The sequence below is a fragment of the Herpailurus yagouaroundi genome, unplaced genomic scaffold (assembly GCF_014898765.1).
Source record: "Herpailurus yagouaroundi ecotype Mexico unplaced genomic scaffold, PumYag 28, whole genome shotgun sequence".
Classification (NCBI taxonomy): domain Eukaryota; kingdom Metazoa; phylum Chordata; class Mammalia; order Carnivora; family Felidae; genus Herpailurus; species Herpailurus yagouaroundi.
The window spans coordinates 89180156-89203630 of NW_024412376.1; the positions used below are offsets into that span (position 1 = coordinate 89180156).

Sequence of the window (23475 nt, forward strand, 5' to 3'; positions counted from 1 at the left end):
GAGAGAGAGAGAGAGAGAGAGAGAGAGAGAGAGAGAGAGAGAGAGAGTTGGGCAGAGACAGACAGACAGAATTCTAAGCAGTCTCTGTGCCGTCAGCATGGAGCCCAACACAAGCTGTCAGACGATGACCTGAGTTGAAATCAAGAGTCGGATGCTTAACTGATTGAGCCACACAGGCACCTCCCTACCAGTGTTTTAATACAGGATAAATGCTCTAAAGGGAATAAAGCTCCCTGAAGAGCAATGGTTAGAACTTGCCTCCCATCAGGTTAAAGTGTTAAACTGCATTCTCTTGCCCTTGGAATTCTCTCCATTCCCATTCCCACTGCCCAGGGTAATATTCATTATCAGCATCTCTATCCTGGATTATCTCAACAACCTCTTTAGTCACCAGGACTCCAATCTTAATCTCTACACTGAGGTCATAATGAGCTTTTAAACCCATTAACACTATTAATGATCTTTTAATGATTGCAAATCTGATGGTCACTTTCCAGTTTACAAATCTTTTAAGGGCTTCCTTTCAGCATCAATCCCGTCTTACTTTCAAAGCCCTTTTCTGACCAGACCCCCACTAGCCCATCCAACTTTCTTTCTGGCCACTATCTAGACTGAATGACTTGAGCCAAGTTCTCCGAGAGCTTCTGCGTACGTTGCTCCCTCTCCAACTTGGCCTCTTCCTAAAAATATTCAAGGGGCACTGCCATGTGATACGATTTTGCTTTAGGCATAAACATGAACACCTTATTCTTGCATAAAATATGACTCCACTATAAACTAATATAAACAAATATTGTATCTCAAGATTGTATCATTGGAACTTTACTGGTATCTTTCTTCACTCTCCATTAAGACCTCCTTGTCTGATCTGGAACTTGTAATCTGACTTAACTCTTTGCTCCTTTTTTTGCTAATTTCTATTATTTACTGGTGCTTTGCATCCAAGTTAATTTGTCCACCTTGATAAAATGAACAACTATGCCTAATATTTCCTCTGCATTCCACTGCTTGGTTCCTTATAGGCCATATATTCCCATATTTTTTAAGAAAACAGGGCTTCAGGGGAGCCTGGGTGGCTTGGTCGGTTAAGCGTCCGACTTCGGCTCAGGTCATGATCTCACGGTCCGTGAGTTCGAGCCCCGCATCGGGCTCTGTGCTGACCGCTCAGAGCCTGGATCCTGTTTCAGATTCTGTGTCTCCCTCTCTCTCTGCCCCTCCCCTGTTCATGCTCTGTCTCTCTCTGTCTCAAAAATAAATAAACGTTAAAAAAAAATTAAAAAAAAAAAAAGAAAACAGGGCTTCAGATCTATTACTAATTTTTTAGTTACTGTAAATAAATAATACAGTACTAGTTATAGTACTGTATACATACAACTCTAAAGTCTTAATGGCAGTTTAATGCTTCAAAGAGAGTGGGGTCCTCTGCTCCCTGGGCATATGTGTAGTTTTTAATGGCAGCCTTTGGCAGACAGCACGTCCACCTTTGCTCAATGACTAGTGGGAATTTCAAGTCTGGTAGGAGGAAAGAACAACGTCCTGTGAATTCCTCAAAATATACGAAGAAGATGTTCAAAATAAGACAAACCGACCTATCCACCCACTTACCTACTCAGCCACTGACATTTACCAAAGGCCTAGGAACTGTGCTGGGTATTGTTTAAGTACTGTACAACAAAGAGTAGTAAGACTTGGTCCCTGTCCTTAAGGGGATCTAAAAACAGTGGTAAAAGACACATATGTAAACAATTACAATGAATATGATGGATGCTATAATAAAGCCATCATCAACATTTTGTAGGGACAGAGAGAAAGAATAGCCAATTATTCAGAGGGCTCAGGAAAGGTTCACAAAGGAGATAACATCTGGTCTCAAAGAGTGAAGAGAAATTTTTCAGGGGTAGAAGAGTGGAAAAGCATTAAATAAAAGGAGCAGCTTTACCAAGTACAGAGGTGTGTGCCCAAGGAATGGTATGAACTCTTGAACTGTGTGACACGACTGCAGAGAACGTGAAGAACTGTATTACAAAATAGGCTGGAGAAGAAGGTTGGCACAAGGCAATAAAGGGACCATAAGCTCTGTTAAGAAGCCAAACATTTAATGTGTGGGAAGCAGAGAGCCCAAAACATTTTCAAGCAGAGAAGTCACAGGAGCAGAACTGTTCTGCTAGATGGTAACAGTGTAAGTTATTAATGCTGTCACTACCAGGAAGAGAGGGGTAAAAACTTAATCTTTCTTGAGTACCCGTCTATGTACCACAAACTTCAATATGTGTTATATCGTTTGTGTATATATGTATATGTACATAACAACAATGTTATGAGGGACTCTTTTAGCCTCTTATTTTAACAGATAAAGAAACTGAAGGCTCAAATGCTCCATTTAGGGAACACCCCTGGCCTTCTGAATTTCATGCCCCACAGGGGAGGCACTCCTATTTTTCAGAGCCACTCCCTGTCAGCAAAGTGGGTTCAAGGAACAACAGCCCTAATCTTAATGAATTAGACATTCTCATTTTCTATATAATTAAACTAAAGTTAGAAAACTGATGTGCTTCCAAAATCTAATGGCTCCTCATGACTTTAAGACTGGATTTGTAAAGAATATCTGACTATATTTGGTAAGATAGTAGTATTTTATATTTGCATCAAATGAACTAAACTTACCCAATATGGAATCCATAACCTACAGAGAGTCTAGGGAAAACATTACACAGCAAATTAGATCACCTACATAAACACGGGAACATATTTGTAAGTTAAACCATAAAATTTATGCAGGCTTGAAAATACCTATCTAACCACTTATTAATTATATTCAATGTGAAGATTTCAAGCATTACAAAATCTATTAGACATACAAATATAGTGAATTAAAATGTAAGTTTAAAAAAGTATAAATCCCCAATTCTGAAAACCAACAAGAAGAATGTCACCTTTTATGTATCTTCCTAGATCAAGTTAATATTTCCAAAGAGACTACTACATCTGAATTATGAAAGTATTAAAGGCACAGGGCAAGTAGGAAGCAGTATTTGCCAGCTTACATAAAACTCAAGCTTGGATTCTTACTTCTTTTGTATCTTAACACTTTTATGCAGACTATGAACTCCTGAACACCCTGCATCCTAAAATAGTCAGGTCTTTGCCAGTCACGGACAAGTCTGTATATGTGTGGTGGTGTATGTTAAAATACATGCCTGAGAAAAAGAAGATGATCCGATCAAACTATAATGCTGTTACAAATACACCTAGTTACTCTTTATCAACTGGTATAGCATTACTAAGTTCTTGGGTAACACAAGCTATATAACATCACAAACGAAAGGATCTAAGATTCAAAGTCAGAACTTCAGGGGAAGTAATGGAATCCTATGACAGATTCAGAACACACTAGTAGGTGTTAAAAATTCAATCAGCCCTTTCAATGCAGTTTGGGGAGGGCTATCATTTCCAAACTACATTACTCATCTGATACACAAAAGTATGTCTAATACTTATTTAAATAAATGGCTTCCAAGTGTTTTAACTACTAAAACATAGTAAGAAACACTGTGACCCAAAATACATGTTTGTATACTTACTTCCATGCATGTATAAACTAAAACCACATTTTCCTAACATGATACCTCCCCTTACTACGTAAAATACTTAATACATTAAAATATTCTTATATCTTCTATTTTATTTCATTTATTTTAAATTATTTTTGAGAGAGAGAGAGAGTGAGTGTGTGTGCACATGCACACAAGCCAGGTAGAAGGGTAGAGGGAGAGAGAATCTCAGGCAGACCACACTCAGCGCAGAGCTGGAAAGCGGGGCTCGATCCCACAACCCTGGGATCATCACCCGAGCCAAAATCAAGAGTTTGGATGCTCAACTGACTGAGCCACCCAGGCACCCCTATTTTATTTTATTTTTTAATGAAAATACTGGCTATGATCCATTAAACTGATTTCATGATCAACCAAGCCAGTTATAGACTGCAATTTAGTAATGTTTATCTCATCCTTCTCACACAACTTTAGGAATTATGCTAAAACGACATCATTGATAAGAGTCACTATTTGAATGATTTGGGGGGGGATCTTTATCCCCCACATTAGAGCACAGCTATAAACTATCAAGAGAAAGAAGCCTGAAATTCTGTGTGAGAGAAACCAATGTTTTATTCTGAGTCCACCCGCCAGCAACTGGCCTCTCCAGCTTTTGCCTCCCCTTCATTGTAGTTTTCACAATGTGAAACTACACAATGTGTAGTTTTCACAATGTAGTTTTCACAGATGAACCATGAAGAACATGAGAGCCCCCAATGAGACAGCTCTCCCCTTGTAAATCAAATAACCTTTTCATTTGCATTAGAATGCTTTTAAACTTATCAAAGAGTAAGAATAGATGCTGAGGTGTTTTTGTTTTGTTTTTCATGGTATACTATTAGGTAGAGTGGAATACAACAATTTGCATGGCTGGGCATTTTACATTTGTTTTACAATTTTTACAAAATAGTGTAAAATAAGTAACTTTTACATTGCATAGTACACATTAAATGCCAGTTTGCAGCACCTAGAGCAAGATAAACAGCAAGAGTTCTGCAAATATTTTCTAATTTGAGCTAAGCATCACGATATAATTCAACTATGATTCACAATGGCAAAACGTGTTTTCTTTTTGTAATATTAATGCTTTCTAACGTTATATAATATGTAGTATTTTATACTGCTATAGTTTTGCTCAAATTAAATTCACTTGTATTTTCTGTAAGAAGTACAGTATTTTAAATACTAACCATATGAATCATGATTATAGTTGTGTTATTTGACTGCTTTGATTAACTGCAAATTACACTCAGAGAAGACAGGATTCTGTTGCCCTCTTGTGGTAATTTTGCTGTAGTGTATTCTCCAGGAGTTCCACCTCAATTGGGATTTTTTCTTTTCACTTTAAAAGAGCGGTTATTTTAACCACAGTTTCTGAATTTCCAAAAGCAGTACATATATTTTCTGCCCTCTGCAGTGCACAAAGTTAATGTTAGTTTCTACCTCATATAGTTTTTCCCTCACTTTTAAGAAACATTCTCCTGTTCCCTTCCAATTACTACACCAAAGAAATTTTTCTTAAAATTACTCTCTATATTCTAATACACATACAAAATAATTGCAGCAAATATCCAGTCATAAATAAACTTCAAGTAAGTGGTAAATAATTAAAAATGTATGGGCTGGAGGCACCTCGGTGGCTCAGTCGGTTGAGCATCTGACTTTGGCTCAGGTCATGATCTCGCGGTTCTGGAGTTCAAGCCCCACATCGGGCTGGCTGCTGTCAGCCTGTCAGTGCAGAGCCCGCTTCGAATCCTCTTTCCCTCTCTCTCTGCCCACCTCCACCCCCACTTGTGCTCTTTCAAAAATTAAAAAACAAAAAAGACATTAAAAAATTAAACAACAACAACAACAAACTATGGGGTTGAGATGTCGGCATTTTCCCCCAAGAGAACAGGTTTTGCTAAATCAATTAACAGTTCTAGAAATTTCAGAAGCTAATGATATCAGACTGAATATTTTAAGTTTTTTATTTTTGTTTTTTTTTTTTAAATGTTTTTTTTTTTAACGTTTATTTATTTTTGAGACAGAGAGAGACAGAGCATGAATGGGGGAGGGGCAGAGAGAGAGGGAGACACAGAACCAGAAGCAGGCTCCAGGCTCTGAGCCATCAGCCCAGAGCCCGACGCGGGCTTGAACTCACGGACCGCGAGATCGTGACCTGAGCTGAAGTCGGACGCTTAACCGACTGAGCCACCCAGGTGCCCCTGAATATTTTAAGTTTTTGAAAGTAAGACGACAGTCATTTCTTTAAAATAGTCCAGACCATAAGCAATGGCCTATTTGTTGTTTCCCCCCGACAAAAAATTTTAGCTTATCCTTGCAAAATTAGTAACACATAATAATTCAAAACCATTCAAAATGACACTATGAAATAAATTTTAATATAAATAATTAGTATTTATCTAAAGATAATTTATTAATAATAAACAAAGTTAGTGTCTGATATGTTTAAACACTGGAAAATTACAAATCAAAAGATAGAATTCCTAAATTAACTAAAAAATCACTCTTACAACTGTAAAATGAGTCTTAAATAATAATAAATGATCAATCATTAAAGCAATTCTTAAAATATACATATATATATTTAAAAGCAGACCCTTCTATATATTCAATCAATACTTTTCCCAACACTGATGAGGAAAGGCTAGAATTCAGTAGTAGTCTAAGTAAAAAGCACATTCTCTAAAGAAGGACTAGAGCATTCTAAGGCAAGGTAGCATGGCATGTGTCAGTAACTTGAGATGCTTTAGTAAGGCTATGGCACAGATTACAAATTGGAAGCAGTGGGAGACGACACTGAGAAGTTAGCAGGAGCCAAAGTGAAAGTGGACTTCCGTGGTAAGTTAAGGGATGGAGAAACACAGTAAAGCATCTGCAACAGGAGAGGAACATGGGCAAATCAGAGTTCTACAAAGGTATCTGCTGCAGTATGGAGGACAGACTGATGGTGTGAGAAGAAGACAGGGAAACTACTTACAAGCTGTTTGCAATGACAAAAGCTCGGACCAAGGCAATGGCTCTCACCACAGAGAGGAGAGAAGAAACTTGAGAAATACTAAGACGTAAAATCATTAGGTGTTAGTTACTGTGAAAACGTGGGGGTAAGAGATGGGAGGTCTCAAGATTACACTGGAGCTTTGGTGACTAGTGGATGTACCATTCCCAGGGTTAGGTAATAATATTTCTGGACATGCTGCATTTAAGGTGCCACATGGAAACAGCAAGTAGGTCAACAAATTTGAGGATATGGAGTTCAGGACTGAGAGGACCCTAAATTATCAGTGGCTAGGTTGTAAAAGGAATCTGGATGACAGATCATCCAGGGAGTGTAAAGAGTGAGAAGAGATGAAGGCTGAGGGTTTGGAACTAGAGGCACTTAAGTATATGATCCCATCTTCTTGTTAAGAGGAGTCCTTTAGTCCTGTAACTATCACTTTTATTCATTTTAGGAGAAACAGGGGATTATTTAGTCTGCCTTGATTTTACAGATCAGAAAACAGAGGGTCAAAGAAGTTAAGTGACTTTACTTAAAGCTATTGGTAGAAGTGATTGAAAATTCAGGTTTCCAGATAAAGCCCAGGTTGTTCCCTCTTATTATTCGAATGCTCTCTCTCTATAATAAAATGAGGGATAAAAACCATATGATCATCTCATTAGATGCAGAAAAAAGTATTTGACAAAGTTCAACATCTGTTCATGATAAAAACTCTCCACAAAGTAGAATTATAGGGAATATACCTTCACATAATAAAGGCTGTTTATGACAAACCCAATGCTAACATCATATTCAATGGTGAAAAGCTAACAGCTTTTCTTCGAAGATCAAGAACAAAACAAGAATGTCCACTCTCCCCATTTTGATTCTACATAGTACATATCATAGTCCTAGTCACAGCAATCAGACAAGAAAAAGAGATAAAAGGCATCCAAACTGGGAAGGAGGAAGTAAAACTGTCACTATTTGCAGATGACATGATAATATGTATAGAAAAGCCTAAAAACTCCACCAAATAACTCTTAGAACTAATAAAAAAAATTTAGTAAAGTTGCAGGATACAAAATTAATGCACAAAAATCTGTTGCATTTCTATACACTAATGAACTACCAGAAAGAGAAATAAAGAAAATAATCCCATTTGCAACTGCACCAAAAATAATAAAATACCTAGAAATAAACTTAACCAAGAAGGTAAAAGAACTGTGAACTCTGAAAACTATAAACGCTGATGAAAGAAACTGAAGATTATACAAACAAATGGGAAGGTATTCTATATTCATGACCTGGGAGAGTTACTATTGTTAAAAATATCCATACTACTCAAACAATCTACAGATTCAATACAATCCCTATCAAAATCCAAATAGTATTTTTCACAAAACTAGACCAAACAATTCTAAAATTTGTATAGAAAAAGAGAAGACCCTGAATAGACAAAGCAATGTTGAGAAAAAGGAGCAAAGCTGTAGGTATCACAGTCCCAATTTTTTTTAAGTTTATTTATTTATTTTTCAGAGCAGGGGAGGGGCAAAGAGAGAGGGAAAGAGAGAATCCCAAGCAGGCTCTGAACTGTCAGTGCAGAGACCAATGTGGGGCTCGATCCCATGAACCATGAGATCATGACCTGAGCTGAAATCAAGAGTCAATGGCTTAACTGATTGAGCCATCCACATGCCCCATAGCCCCAGATTTTAAAGTATACTACAAAGCTATAGTAGTCAAAACAGTATGGTACTGGCTGGCAAAAACACAGACACACAGATCAATGGAATAATAGATACAGATCCCAGAATGAAACCCATGCTTATATGATCAATTAATCTACAACAAAGGAGTCAAGAACACACAATAGGGGGAAAGATAGTTTAATCTCTTCAATAAATATTCCTGGGAAAACTGGACAATTAAATGCAAAAGAATGAAAGGGGACCACTTTCTTATACCATACAGAAAAATAACTCAAAACAGATTAAAGATCTGTGAGACCTGTGGGGCACCTGGGTGACTTCAGCTCAGCTCAGGTCATGATTTCACGGTTCATGGATTTGAGCTCCATGTCAGACTCTGTGCTGACAGCTTAGAGCCTGGAGTCTGCTTCAGATTCTGTTTCCCTCTCTCTCTCTGCCCCTCCCCCTGCTCATGCTCTGTCTCTCAAAAAATAAAAAAAATGTTAAAAAAAATTAAAAAAAAAGAAAAAGATCTGTGAGACCTGAAACCCTAAAACTCCTTAAAAAACACAGGCAGTAATCTCTTTGACATCAGGCTTCACAACATTTTTCTAGTTACATCTTCTCTGGCAAGGAAAACAAAAGCCAAAATAAACTATTGGGACTATACCAAAATCAAGGAAGGAAATCATTAATAAAATGAAAAGGCAACCTACTGAATGGGAGAGGATATTTGCAAATGATCTATCTAATAAGGTGTTAATATCTAAGATATATAAAGAATTTAAACAAGTCAACACCAAAAAACAAATAATCCGATAAAAAATGGGCAGAGGACTTCAATAAAAATTTTTCCAAGAAGACATACGGATGCCAAGAGACACATGAAAAGATGCTCAACATCACTAATCACCAGGCAAATGCAAATCAAAACCACAATGACATATCACCTTCCACCTGTCAGAATGGCTAAAATCAAAAAGACAAGACACAACAAGTGTTGGCAAGGATATGGAGAATAGCGAACTCTTGTGCACTACTGGTGGGAATGCAATTTGGTTCAACCATCGTGGAAAAGAGTATGGACATTCCTCAAAAACCTAAAAATAGAAATAGCACATTGATCTAGTAATTCCACTACTGGGTATTTACCCAAAGAAAACAGAAATATTATTTCAAAAAAATATATGCAATCCCTTTGTTTACTGTAGCATTATTTATAATAACCAACATGTGAAAGCAGCCCAGGTGTCCATCAACAGATGAACGGATAAAAAAGTGGTGTGTATATATATATAATAGAACTCAGCCATAAAAAAGAATGAGATCCTGCCTTTTGGTAACAACATGGATGGACCTGGAGGGTAAATAAGTCAGAGAAAGACAAATACCATAGGATTTCACTTATGTGTGGAATTAAAAAAAAAAATGAATAAACAGATAAATAAACACAGAATCATAATACAGAGAACTAAATGGTGGTTGCCAGAGGGTAAGGGCACTGAGGGGCTGGGTGAAATAGGTGAAAGGGACTAACAAGTACAAATTTCCAGTTATAAAATAAGTCACAGGGATAAAAAGTACAGCACAGGGTATCTATGGTCAATAATATGTTATATGGTGACAAACAGTAACTACATTTATTGTGGTGAGTACAGCATAATGTATAGAACTGTCAAAACACTATGTGGTACAGCTGAAAATACATAACGTTATATGTCAACTGTACTTAAATAAATTAAAATTAAATAGAATTAAAATAAAATAAAATATGTGCTCTTTTTGGTACTGTAACCTTCTTGCAATTTTGCCTCATAAATCTTCAGATGACAAGAAGGCAAAGATTCCTTCTTCAGTGGTTGATGACAATAAATGCTTCTGTTGTTGTTATTTTGTATATATCATCAAAACTAAAATGCTGTATTTCCAAGGCTAAACTTCCATCAATACAGTTCGTTAGTAAGACCCCAAGTTTACAATTCACACATGTTTCTTGAGTAATCTGGGAAACAAAGAAATTGCTATAATTATGAGTAGCAAATGGCAACTCTATCAAACACACACACAGAACGTTTATGAGACACCTCAGAGGAAACTAGCTATAGCTAGTCTATGCAGTCCTTTTTAAAGCTGAGATGGTCAAGAATGGGTTTCGCCAGTGAATTCTATCATACGTCCTAGAAGATATTTTCATAATTACACTTAAGAAAAACAAAAAGCAAGGGATTTCTTTGGCCCACCTGCTTGGTTTGGCTGTTGCCAGCTTGGAGATTTGATAACGTTGGTGGATCCTGGAGGTTTGAAGGCAGCAGCAGTTGTGAGACCAGCCACCCCTGGTCTAGTGGCCGCTGGGCTCTCCTGTCTCTCAGGCATGCTCCGAGCTGAAGCTACTGATGGGACCAATTGCTGAGGAGTCTCCTGGGTGTTGCTAGAAAGGAAACAAGGAAACGCTTTGGTGAAGTGATAGCAGTCTGACTTAGCAATGAGCCTTTCTTTTCTCAATCTATTAAATCTCTAAGGAAAATAAAAATATTAATGGATATTTTAAAAAAGAAAACCGTGACTGAGGGACTATCTTTCTTTGAAACAAACAAAACAAAACAGGAAAGGAGGAAAGGAGTCAGATTACATTTGTTCACTACTTTGCAAATTCTCTTTAAAAGGTCTACCAGGAGAAATTAGGCTATTAAAACATTGTTACACCCAATCCCTTCAAAAAAGAAGCTATTTCTCTCTTCCTATTCTTATTTCAACATTTCAGAAGAGTCATCTGGATTAAAACAATTAATTAGTAAAGAATCCCTGATAATCTCTATGAAATGGCATAGATATCTCTTCCCCCTCCTTCTCACATTCTTCTGGAGTTTTATGAACTAAGTTTTCCTGACATCTTAACAGTCACTCTTTTCACTCACATACTTACTCACTTATTCATTCATTGAATAAACATTTAAGCACCTATTACATGCCAGACATTGTGCTCAGCACTGGCCACAGAGTGGTAAACAAGAGATAACATCCCCTGCTTAATAGAACATACAATGTTGTATGTTCATAACACAGATAAACAAGACAAAACCGCCACTGTCCTCACTCAAAGTTATTTATTTGCTTAACAGGAGGCCTCATCTGTGCTGGTTCCAGTTTGACTTAGAAGACCATATGGCTTTTTATTACCCTGTCATTTGTTATTTATAATTACACATTGTCATTTCAAAAAAAATCATTTTAAGTAGCTCAAATTATAAAATATGTACTTTGGAATGATATAATACTATAGCACTTCCTCTCAAGTGAAGTATCACAATAATAATTATTGTAACAACAATAAGAATACATTATACTAACTTCTGAACAAAAATCAAGGTACTGGTTGCTTAAATAATTCCATGCACAGAAACTCAAGTCCTTCCATAATTGAAACAAATAGCTGGAGGAATAGATCAATAAAGATAGGATACTAATTAATGACCAGTGAAATAAGTGCCTTTAATTATACTGCTTCGGTTGAGATTATTTCAATGAAAAGAAATTTCAAATTCAATCACGACCACTCTACCACCATTCTAGGGGCTCCTGGGCACCTGGGGTGGTGTGGGTGACTTCAGTCGATTGAGCATCCAACTCTTCATTTCAGCTCAGGTCTGCTTAGGATCCTCTCTCCCTCTTTCTCTCTGCCCCTTTCTCTCTCTCTCTCTCTTTTCCTCAATCTCTCTCTCTCTCTCTCTCTCTCTCTCCTTTTCTCTCAAAATAAATGAGTAAACTTAGGAAAAAAAAAAAAGAATACCTAATTTTTCCAACGCTCTTGAATCTGGGATGAAAACTAACAAAGCAGACCTGAAACTGCCTAGTCTTAGGAAGGCCACTTGTAAGGTTGGCCTCTAACTGGCATTTGAGAACTTGGCCGGTAAACAGTTTCCTACAATCATATAAAACTTTTTTTCTAAAAGGTAAGAGTAGCTCACTGTGCCTAAAGTGTATAAACAACATGGTTTATGCTGAACACCTGCTTTCCTTCTGAGAGTCTGGACTTACAGTATAAACTAGGCACAGGGTGACAAAATAAGGAGCCCCAATAAAAGTTTGTCTTGGGCGCCTGGGTGGCTCAGTCAGTTGAGCGTCTGACTTCAGCTCAGATCTGACTTCAGGTCATGATCTCATGGTTCATGGGTTCCAGACCTAAGTTGGGGTCTGTGCTGATGGCTCAGAGCCTGAAGCCTGCTTCAGATTCTGTCTCTCTCTCTCTCTCTGCCCCTGCCCTGCTTGCCCACATTCTGTCTCTCCCTGTCTTCCTCTCTCAAAAATAAACATCAAAAAAAAAGTTAAAAAAAAAAAAGTTTGTCTTACGTACTCAGTTGCTAATGAGCTTTTCCAGTAAACAACATTGTGCACGTTTTGTCACAGCTCACTGCTATAGGAAGGAACACATCCTGTGTGACCTCACTGAGAAAGGACTTTTGGAAACTTGAGTGTCTTTTCTTCTGGACTTGATCCCATGTACCCTTTCCCCTTGCTGATTTTGCTTTGTATTCTTGTACCATAATAAATCTTAGTCATAAGTACAACTATATACCCAGTTCTGTAAGTCCTCTAGTGAATCATCAAACCTGGGGGTGGTCCTGGGGTGCCTCTGAAACTAAACAGTTTTGAAAAATCATACTAGAGCTAGTTTAACTTTCTTGAAATATCATTCCCTATTACTGTTCTCTCAAATTCAAGTGTAACAGAGCCATCACCTTCTTTATTTTTTAAAAAAATTTTTAATGTTTATTTTTGAGAGAGAGACAGAATTGAGTGGGGGAGGGGCAGAGAGAGGGAAACATAGAATCTGAGGCAGGTTCCAGGCTACGCGCTGTCAGCACAGAGTCCAACGCGGTGCTCAAAATCATGAACCGTTGAAATAATGACCTGAGCCGAAGTTGGAGGCTCAACCGACTGAGCCACCCACGTGCCCCTAAGATGTTTAAATCTTAAACAATACTCTTTAGATACAAAGTGTGAGCAGGAAATTATAAAGACAGACCTTATAAAATTCTAGGGGCACCTGGGTGGCTCAGTCAGTTAAGCATCCAACTCATGATTTTGGCTTAGGTCATGATCTGATGGTTCATGAGTTCCAGGCTCTGTGCTGACAGTTCAGAGGCTGCTTGAGATTCTCTCTCTCTCCCTCTCTCTGTCCCTCCCCTGCTCACTCTCACTCTCCCTCAAAAATAAATAAATAAACTTTTTAAAAAGTTCTAAATTATAAGAAAGAAGGCTGTTCCATTTACGTTTAAATTCAGGACTGTCAGCAGAGCTCAACATTCCCAGGGGAAATAGATCTCTACTTAAAAAATTTAATGTAGTAATGAAAGAATATTAGGTTTTATTGAGACAATCATATATCTGAATAAATAATGCTTAGGTCTGTAAAAAAGCTAACTTCTTTTTTCCTAATTTTTAGTATTAGCTACTACTTAGAGAAAATACATAAACAATAGGTATCGTTGTACTGAAGATTAAAGAGTTAATAAAGCCACTGGCTATATTATTTTATATTTGGGAATAAAATGTTATAATAATCACTAACAGAAAAATATTTTTAATTAATGACTAATTTATTAATACAGTGGCATGACTACTTAGATTAGTATCTTATTTCTGAAATTATGACTCATATATATTTTTTCTAAATTTAAGTTGTTGAAGATATACCTATATTCTAAACAAAATTAAAATGCCTTCTAAAGGATTCTAATAAGCAAACCAGAATAAATCCATAAATACCTTTAGCTAATTCCACAGAAGCTAAGGATCAAATATAGTCATTTTTACTAGTCTGTCAAATAAATAAGCACTGAAATATTAAATGGAAATGACTTCCATCTCAAGAATACCAAAGTTTTTGTTTCATATTACAAAAACTCAACACAGAAAAATACACTAACAGAGCAAAGGTTTCTTTACAAAACTGACCTGTTGAGAAAAAAGAAAAAGGAAGAAAAGTGAACTTTCAGTGTCTGGAACCTGATTTATTTTGAGTTTACATTCCTTTCCCACATTTGTTTAACTATTACAACAAATAAATTTCGGCTGCAGATTGACAACAGTTGGAAATTTTGTTTATTTTCAACGGAAAAACTGTTCAAAAAATACTCCTGAGGTAAATTTTATTCTAATTATATATTTAATTAAAAAAAAAAAAAACCAACCATACATCACAGGTTTAATTATCAATGTTTAAACTAAACAGTTTTTGGCTAAAGTGTTACCAAAAAATTAATATACTAGTAGACTCTGAAGTAGTAGGAAAGGAATATTTCTGGAAGGATCATCATCATTATAAGCATTCTTCTGTCAAAACTCTAAAAAACGACCTAGACAAAGAGAGAAGCCATGAGCCTCCTTCCTTCCTGAATTGTGTTTGCAAGAAATTTTTTCCTAAGCAAAATTTTTTACCTTAAGACTTTTTTGTATCAAAATTCAAAATGCTGAATATACTACAATAGAAAGAAACAAGTTTGGTGGTATACTATACTTTATTATAATTTTAGAGATTATTCTCTTAGAAAAGGAAAAATAAGAGATAAGACATGTGACTGTCCCAACTGCTTTTTTTTCTCACTTGAGTTCACTAAGGTCTCCTCAGAGAACCAAATGTTCCTGCTGTTGTAGAATGCCAACTCACTTATCTTGTTGAAAATCATTTCCCTTCCCAAATACCGAAATATGTTTAGTTTGTGCCTATTGCATGGATAGTGTCAGTCAGCCCATTACTGCATGCACATCTTTTTTGTTTTTTAAACAAGAAGTTTATTTAAACAACAAAATGTTTTACTTGAAGGGAAAACTATCTAGGATTCACTTATTTCAGAGTAATCTATCTCTACTTAAAGACAGACTGCATGTAAAAGCTATGTATGAAAATGTCATAAAACTGTCCTTGTTTTTGCAATGGTAAATGAAAAAAACATTAAAATTCTCTCATCAAGCAAGGGTTGCAAGAATTTTAATGTTATTCTTTTATATTAAATAGTGAGTGCAAAATAACTTACTGGAATATGAAGATACGGGCTGACTGAGCATGGCACTAATGAAGGGAATATTGTCTCATAACTAGTATTTTTCTCCATCTTATTTCTGTTTTCCCATCTCCACTTGGTATCAATCAAAACATATCATTGGTCACTTAGTTTTTTAAAAATGCAATAGGTACTTTTCTGGAGAGAATATCTAGAACATTCCATTAAGTTCTCTAAGGGACTTTTTATTCTCAGTGTGGTCAGTAGCCTGTCTCTGTACAGACAGAGTTAGCTCTGATGATGAAAGATTTCTGCTCAATTAACACTCACAATTCCACAAATATAAAATTATTTGGGGAGGTTTTTTTTCCTTAGAGAAAAATGGACAATGATCTCTCTCCCTCTATTTAAACATCCTCCTAAAAAGTCATATAATTAAGTATATTGAAAACCTCCATAGCAGTGGATAGGCTCTAAACACATAATCAGTGGATGGCCCAAATCATATCAGGTTTTTACTAATTATAGTCATAGTTGTATACCCCATCATTAATTTTATGTTCCATCAGAAATGATTTTATACAGTTATTTCATTAAGATTACACCTTTAGTGAACACTTGGGATATTTTTATTTTTTATATTATGCCTAATAATTTTTGGCATCATGGTTAAGTTTAGTAAAAAAATTAATTTTGTGTTTCAGAATTTCCCAGATATGGTGAAATTGTTGTTTGCCCCAGTAAAAACTTCGTATTAAGTACTATAAGTAGTAACCAATCAAAATGAATTGTTTTATTATTCTTTTTTCATTTCTGCAAAAGGTATAAAGGTGTATCTTACTAAACATTTGATTATTCTACTACAACTACATGCACGCAATAGAAGGGTTCCACTATAATTTAAATACTTGCAAAACTACTAATAATTTCATACCAACATCAAATGTGCTATTAAAAAATGTCACAAGGGGTTAAAAGGAAAGTTAATGACCATACAAAATAACATGCTTGTGCAATAAGCATTGCACTGAATTTACAGTTAATTTAAAACTGAACACAAATCCGCTCTAGGACTTTCTCATCTGGCTTATTAATATAGTGGTTAAGTGTTAGAGAGAAAGCAGTGTATTTCACAGCAAACCACCACTGTGATATGCGCTGCCACAGTACCTTGCTTCCTTAACATGGATAGAGCCAGTTGACTTCCTGGAGGCCTGGAGGTACGAAAAAGCTAAAGGCTTGGAAACAGGGCTGATGCTAAGTGCATCCAAGAGTGTGTGATATTTATCAGGACTGGAGAGCCTGGTGAGCATTCAGAAAGAGGTTTAAGACGAAAAATCACAGGACCAATAGCAAAAAGTAGTTTTTACAGTCTATGGTTGGAAACATTTTCAGAAAGAGCTACAGACAGAAGCATTTTACAGACAGGCAGAAAAAACAAAGCAGTAGAAAGAGGATAAAAAGAAGGGCAAAGAGTATTCTATTATTTGACTCATTCATATGGAAATGACTAGATTTTCACCAAAGTTTAGATTGAGACAATCTTTTAGAAAGCATGTAAAGCTATAAAGACTACTAGACATTATGTAAAAACAGAATCTCACAAAAATAAAAAGCTACTATTCTTTTTGGGGGAGGAGGGGTGTTAGAATAGTTTGACTTTAGATTACCCTCAAATACAATCAGTTTGTGGGAGAAGAGAATACCAATTGAAACTTAAAATATCTACTGATAGTTCATTCTGTTTCAGATTATGAAAAACTAAAAATTATACAAACCCCACAACATGCAACTGAGAAGTATCCTAGACAAATGGCAGTAATGGAAAGAGATGAACAGGTGATTTAAAGAAAAACCAGTAACAGGGGTGCCTGTGTGGCTCAGTCAGTTAAGCGTCCTACTCTTGGTTTCGGCTCAGGTCATGATCTCACGGTTTCATGGGTTCAAGCCCTGCCTTGGGCTCCGTGCTGACAGTGCAGAGCCTGCCTAGGATTCTCTCTCCCTCTCTCTCTCTGCCCCTCCCCCCACTTGTGCTGTCTCTGTCTCTCTCAAAATAAAAAAATAAACTTAAAAAAGAAAAACCAGTAAGAAACACTGTGGGAGAGGTCTATGACCCGGGTAAAACGTTCACAACACAATCAAGGTCTCACACAGAGCTGTGACTGTTTCAAATGGCTATGTCTTCTTTGAGGTGACCTGTAAGGCTGTGAAAAGTGTTGGAAATCACACAAGACACACCCTGCACATAAAGCTCTACCTGGTTTTTGCAGCAAGAACAGCAGACACAGTAGCAGCTGCGCTGCTCAGAGCCGCAGCACTGTATCTAGCAGGAGAAGAGAAGGTAGAAAAGTTTCGAAAACCTTCCAAAGAACTTGTTGCCACACTGCTTGTGTTGCTGCTTAAATTGATAGGTGGGGAAGGGAAAAAAAGAGGAGAGGAACAAAAAGGGAAAGTGAGAAGAGGTAGCATAATAAAGGTAAGATAGTAAACATTCTACATTAATAGACATTATAAAGGTACAATACAGAAGTGTAACAGAAGGTCAGGTCATTTATTTACTGTTGTTATGATTTCTCACGGAAATTAAAATTTGATATATAATCCTCCATAAAACTGATTTTTGAGATACAAATGCTTTTGAATGTATTTAACTTCTGACGCTAATCCTATTTAAAGTTAAATCAATATCATACATCACACATGTGAGGATTGATTTGTCAGCATCTAAGTAGAAAATAAATCTAAACATGATGTTTTGAATTTCTGTAAGCAGAGAAAGGAAGGTTATGTCGATTTCTCTAAAAAGCCTCTACGTTGGGGCGCCTGGGTGGCGCAGTTGGTTAAGCGTCCGACTTCAGCCAGGTCACGATCTCGCGGTCCGTGAGTTCGAGCCCCGCGTCAGGCTCTGGGCTGATGGCTCAGAGCCTGGAGCCTGTTTCCGATTCTGTGTCTCCCTCTCTCTCTGCCCCTCCCCCGTTCATGCTCTGTCTCTCTCTGTCCCAAAAATAAACGTTGAAAAAAAATTAAAAAAAAAAAAAAAAAAAAGCCTCTACGTAAAGAGCTTTACCTTAGAGATGATATACACCCAGAGCCTGACATTTTAATGAGACTGTGCTTTCAAGAGAAGCAGGTACAACCAGCTGCCTATTCAGAAGCAGCAATACATATTAAAAGGAATAAGAAATAACTTTAAAATATTGAGAATGAACCTCTTTGGGGAAGAAAAGCACCCCTGTAAAATAAACAGCACAGTTTAAGTGAATATGACTAAAACACCACTCTCCCTAATGTTCTATACTCCTATTTTCAGTTAGCTCTGTCAAGACTCAAAAATGCTGGTATAAAATTTTATTTCCAGAACTCTTATGATTAAAATAATAATATTTTCCTTTGGTCTTTTAGAAAAGGTCAAACACCTGGACAGGAATTAACATTCCATCATTAGGGCTGTGATATTTTTCAAGTTGGTTATCAACTTGAAATTGAGAATTTCTTTTTTTTTTTTTCAACGTTTATTTATTTTTGGGACAGAGAGAGACAGAGCATGAACGGGGGAGGGGCAGAGAGAGAGGGAGACACAGAATCGGAAACAGGCTCCAGGCTCTGAGCCATCAGCCCAGAGCCTGATGCGGGGCTCGAACTCCCGGACCGCGAGATCGTGACCTGGCTGAAGTCGGACGTTTAACCGACTGCGCCACCCAGGCGCCCCGAGAATTTCTTTTTTATTAAGTAAAAAGAAAATCTAAAATGCACAGTGTGAAACCTATGGTCTCTCCTCCTTTATGTGTGCAAGTTATTAATAAACATTCTCACCATTCTATGATCACTTTTTTCACAAATGGTGACAGTGGCCACCTCCAACACAAAGCAAGTATGTGCCAAACTTAACTCAGGTTAATTTAAATGAGAGCTCAGGTGTCTGAAACTGTCTTTTCTCCTTGTTGGAAGGATTTGATAATCCATTATTCCTAGTTCCACTGGCTATAACTTTACAAACTGTTAGAAAGCAAATTAAAGAGCAGTGGCAAGCCATTTTTAAAAATTATACAGAGTTGTTTAAGTATAATGTTTTCCCAAGCCTATAATTTAACTGAACTGTAGCGCTATGTTTTAGCAACTGTCGTGAATGGCTAGGAAAGAAAGAATGGGGCGAGAAAAGAGAAAAGAAAGATGCTATTAGTGTCAGAGTAGGGTAACACGAGTGTCATGCAATGTGGATGAATCAAGTTACCAAATGCCTCAATTGTGAATTTCTCGATTACTCTGCATCTTTCAGGCAATGGGTACTATTTGGGGGAAGTAATGGAGAATAATAAGAAACTTAATTCTATTTAAAAAAGAAAAGGAAACTGTAATGAATTTCTTTCATGGCATTGTATCATAAATATTCATATAAAAGGACTTAGCATGAGTGCAGTCCTGTACAATCTTACAAGTAACCTCAATATCTTTAGAAGACGTGTGGGCACCCAGAACATAAGATCTCTAGTGCTCCTATTTTAGAAGTGATGCTCTAATTCAGTAGACTTATAACAAACTCAAGGGAGCTGACTTTCCAAATCACAACGAATAAATAGAAGGCATAGACCCTAACTCTATATTTATGTTTGAATCTGAACAAAAGAGAGAGAGAAAAAGAGAGAGAAACATAAAATCAACGTAAAGTGGTGTTCCACAGCTGAGCGCCAAGCTTTCTTGTCTATATATTAATGATGTCAGTTCTGTAATCTACGATCACTTGTTCCCTTTTAGTCCATTTTAGTATTTAATTGCATCATTAGCATTAAAATTTAGACATACCAAAAAGGAAAAAAGACTCTACCTAGAATATGTAGTCACTTTGGAGAGTGTGGCTACTTGGCTACCAATATGTAAAACCTGAGGTGCTGCGGGTCGGGGAGGTCCACTCCTAGGTAGGTCTTCCCAAGAACTGTCAAACCTAAGTTTTCAGAAGCAAAATAAGCAAGGCAAAGGAAATATTAAGGAAAAGTACAGACACTTATCATCTATCCACCTTTTAAGTACACTGGTTCCATTTGGGAAAAACTCCAGCTTTTGTTCTTTAACTTCATATCTGCAAAAAGTTAAAACCAAAACCAACACCCTCACCATCACCAAACAGAGGCTGTCCTCATCCCCCATTTTTTTTAACATGGCTACCTCCGTGTGGGAGAAAGGTGGATGGGAATTCCCATACACCTAGTCCCAACACTGTGTATTATGTACTATGTAGGTATCCAATACAAAGTACAAAAGACTATGTACTTTGCATGCTTCAGGGAAGTTAGGCTCCACAAAATTAATTCAGTTGCCCAATATCATATACCTAGTAAGGGTCAGGTGGAATTTGAACCAGGTCTGTCTGTACTATTTCCACTACATAATTCTTTCCAGCATCTTGTGGGGTGGCTGTCTGAGTAGGGCACTGCAAGAAAGCAACTAAAAACATCTTATCAAGTCAGAATGCTGTGCTTGCAGATCTGGAATTACACAGATGTTTATCTCCATGGAAACAAAGTATTTTATCCAGTCACACAACAAATGCTTGCATGCAATTGTGTTGCTTTATTTTTTACTTTGTTTTTCTCCTGTCCATACCATTTTTTCTTCTGAATGCCAGAATTAAATTTTAGAAGAACTACCACCAGGTTAAAAAAAAAAAATGAAAAATTCAGTGTGAGGCTTGAAAGAAGAAAACACAATGTGTAACACTTTGGGAAGAAAAAATAAATAGGAGAAATACAAAATTTCCCATTGTTTAAAAAAAAAAAAAGAACCTGTGAATAAAAAAATAGGTCAGTCGTGTTACATGGATTTTCAGAATAGAAAATGGAACACTAAGACAGAAATAGAAAGGGAGAGAAGTTATATTCCCACTTTTTATTTAGCATTGGTCATACCTTTACCAGAGTGTTGAAAAACAAGGTAGATAACTAAAGAAAAATGTCATGGTAGAATTTAAGTATCATTTAAGAGACAGAGTAGAAATGTTAAACAATAAGAACTGTAAATCCTATACCAGGTGTCAGCAAACCATGACTATCGGACCAAATAAATTAAGAGTGGTTTTCATATTTTAAAATGCTTTTTATAATTTTTTTAAAATTTATTATTTATTTTGAGAAAGAGAGAGAGCACACGAGTCGGGGAGAGGCAGAGAGAAAAAAATCCCAAGCAGGCTCCGCACTGTCAGCACAGACCCTGATGTGGGGCTAAACTCCTGAACTGTGAGATCATGACCTGAGCCAAAATCAAAATGCTCAACTACCTGAGCCACCCAGGAGCCCCTAAATGGTTTTTCTTATTTTAATGAAAAGAAGGAGTGCCTGGGTGGCTCAGTCAGTTAAGCATCCAACTTCGGCTCAGGTCATGCATGATCTCACAGTTCACGTGTTTGAGCCCCACGTGGGTCTCTGTGCTGACAGCCCAGAGCCTGGAGCTTGCTTCAGATTCTGTGTCTCCCTCTCTCTCTGCCCCTCCCCACTAGCACTCTGTCTCTCAAAATCATGAACATTAAGAACATTTCAAAAAACTGAAAAGAATAATAACATTCCAGATACATGAAAATTACATGAAATTCAAACTTCAGCTCTCAGACGTTTTAATGAGCTTTAAGTAAAGCTTTATGGGAAGCGGCCAGGTTCTCTCATTTACATATGTCTAGGGCTGCTTTTACACTATGCACACAGGTTAGCAGCTGTGACAGGCCAGGTGGCTCACAAAACCTAACATATTTACTATCTATCTGGATCTTTACAAAAACAGTTTGCTGACCCCTGTCCTAGAGATAACATCTCTACACAGCTACCAGAGTAAACTTTTAACAACACAAATCTGACCCTGTCTGTCGCTGAGCAGCACTGCTCTAAAGACACCTGTGGTTTTGGGCTCCCTATTCTCCAGTAAGAGCTCTTCCTTTCTGCCCTGCTCCAATCCAACTATTTTTTCCTCTCTTCCTGAGAAAGGCCAAGTTTCTCCCCACCTCTAGGACTCTGCACAGTCTGCTACCACTCACTTTCAATACCTACCTCTCTACCATACCTTCACTGGGCTAATTCCTAAGCATGCTTCTGGCCTCAGTTTAAATGTCACCTTCTCAGGGAGGTCTCAATAATTCCCCAAATCACCTTAGGTTGCCCAGGTCCTATGCTTTCAAAATACCCTGTACTTTTTGTTCACAGAACTTGTTACTAATGAAATCATATAGTCTGTGGGGTTATTTGTTTAAATCTGGATTCCCTCACTAAATTAGAAGCTCCCTGAGGTTAGGGACCATTATGTTTACTGGTATAAGTGAAGTGCTTACCACAATGTAAACAATAAATATTTGTTGAATAAATGCATGAATGAAACTTACTGTTTTCAAATACAGAAGTCACTTACAATATACATATATTTCTTAGAAAATACTTGTACCTTCTAAAGACTATACAGCAATCAGGTTAAACAGGTACTATAATACTGCCTAAGCAAGAAGGGTCACATCATCTAAGAAATTACTAGACCTCTAAAAGGATCTTTAAAAATGCCCTTTGCAAGAAATTACTAGACCTCTAAAAGTATCTTTAAAAATGCCCTTTACAACATAAAGAACTATCAGTAGTCTAGAAGAAAAAGAGAAAACATAAAGAATTATCAATGTCTACATATGACTATATTAATGAGGACAGGTAAGAAAAGGGATAAGGTGGAGTTCGGTCTTGCAATACCTCCATGAAATGTGCTGATCGGAAAAATGAGTGCCAATTGAGAATAAACTTCACATAATTCATGAAATATCTTCTAAAGCCAGATTTCCAAGTTGCCAAACAAATGCACTTGGCAGGTTTCCCATGAGTTATGCACACCTATTTCTTTGCTTAGCCAACCTCTAAAACTACTAGACTTAAGAAAATCTTGGGGCGCCTGGGTGGCGCAGTCGGTTAAGCGTCCGACTTCAGCCAGGTCACGATCTCGCGGTCCGTGAGTTCGAGCCCCGCGTCAGGCTCTGGGCTGATGGCTCGGAGCCTGGAGCCTGTTTCCGATTCTGTGTCTCCCTCTCTCTCTGCCCCTCCCCCATTCATGCTCTGTCTCTCTCTGTCCCAAAAATAAATAAACGTTGAAAAAAAAATTAAAAAAAAAAAAAAGAAAATCTTGAACTACCTCATTTAATATGGAACAGACATCAGTATCTACTTTAATTCTGCCATCCCCTAATATTTATTCCTTTT

The 23475-nt window shown here is 37.1% G+C and overlaps 1 protein-coding gene across 15 annotated transcripts in view; it reads right to left on the reverse strand.

The window, feature by feature from the left end:
• Positions 1–23475, reverse strand: part of PDLIM5 (PDZ and LIM domain 5) — a 224962-nt gene that overhangs the window by 44265 nt on the left and 157222 nt on the right. For 13 of the 15 annotated variants that reach the window (XM_040478180.1, XM_040478245.1, XM_040478244.1 and 10 more), the window contains one exon: positions 10505–10692. In XM_040478180.1, coding sequence (XP_040334114.1) covers positions 10505–10692 — 188 coding nt within the window. Of the gene's footprint in view, positions 1–10504; positions 10693–16435; positions 16568–17522; positions 17661–20087; positions 20205–23475 lie in introns of those variants that run through there. The other 2 variants (XM_040478297.1, XM_040478274.1) reach the window with 2 other exon arrangements.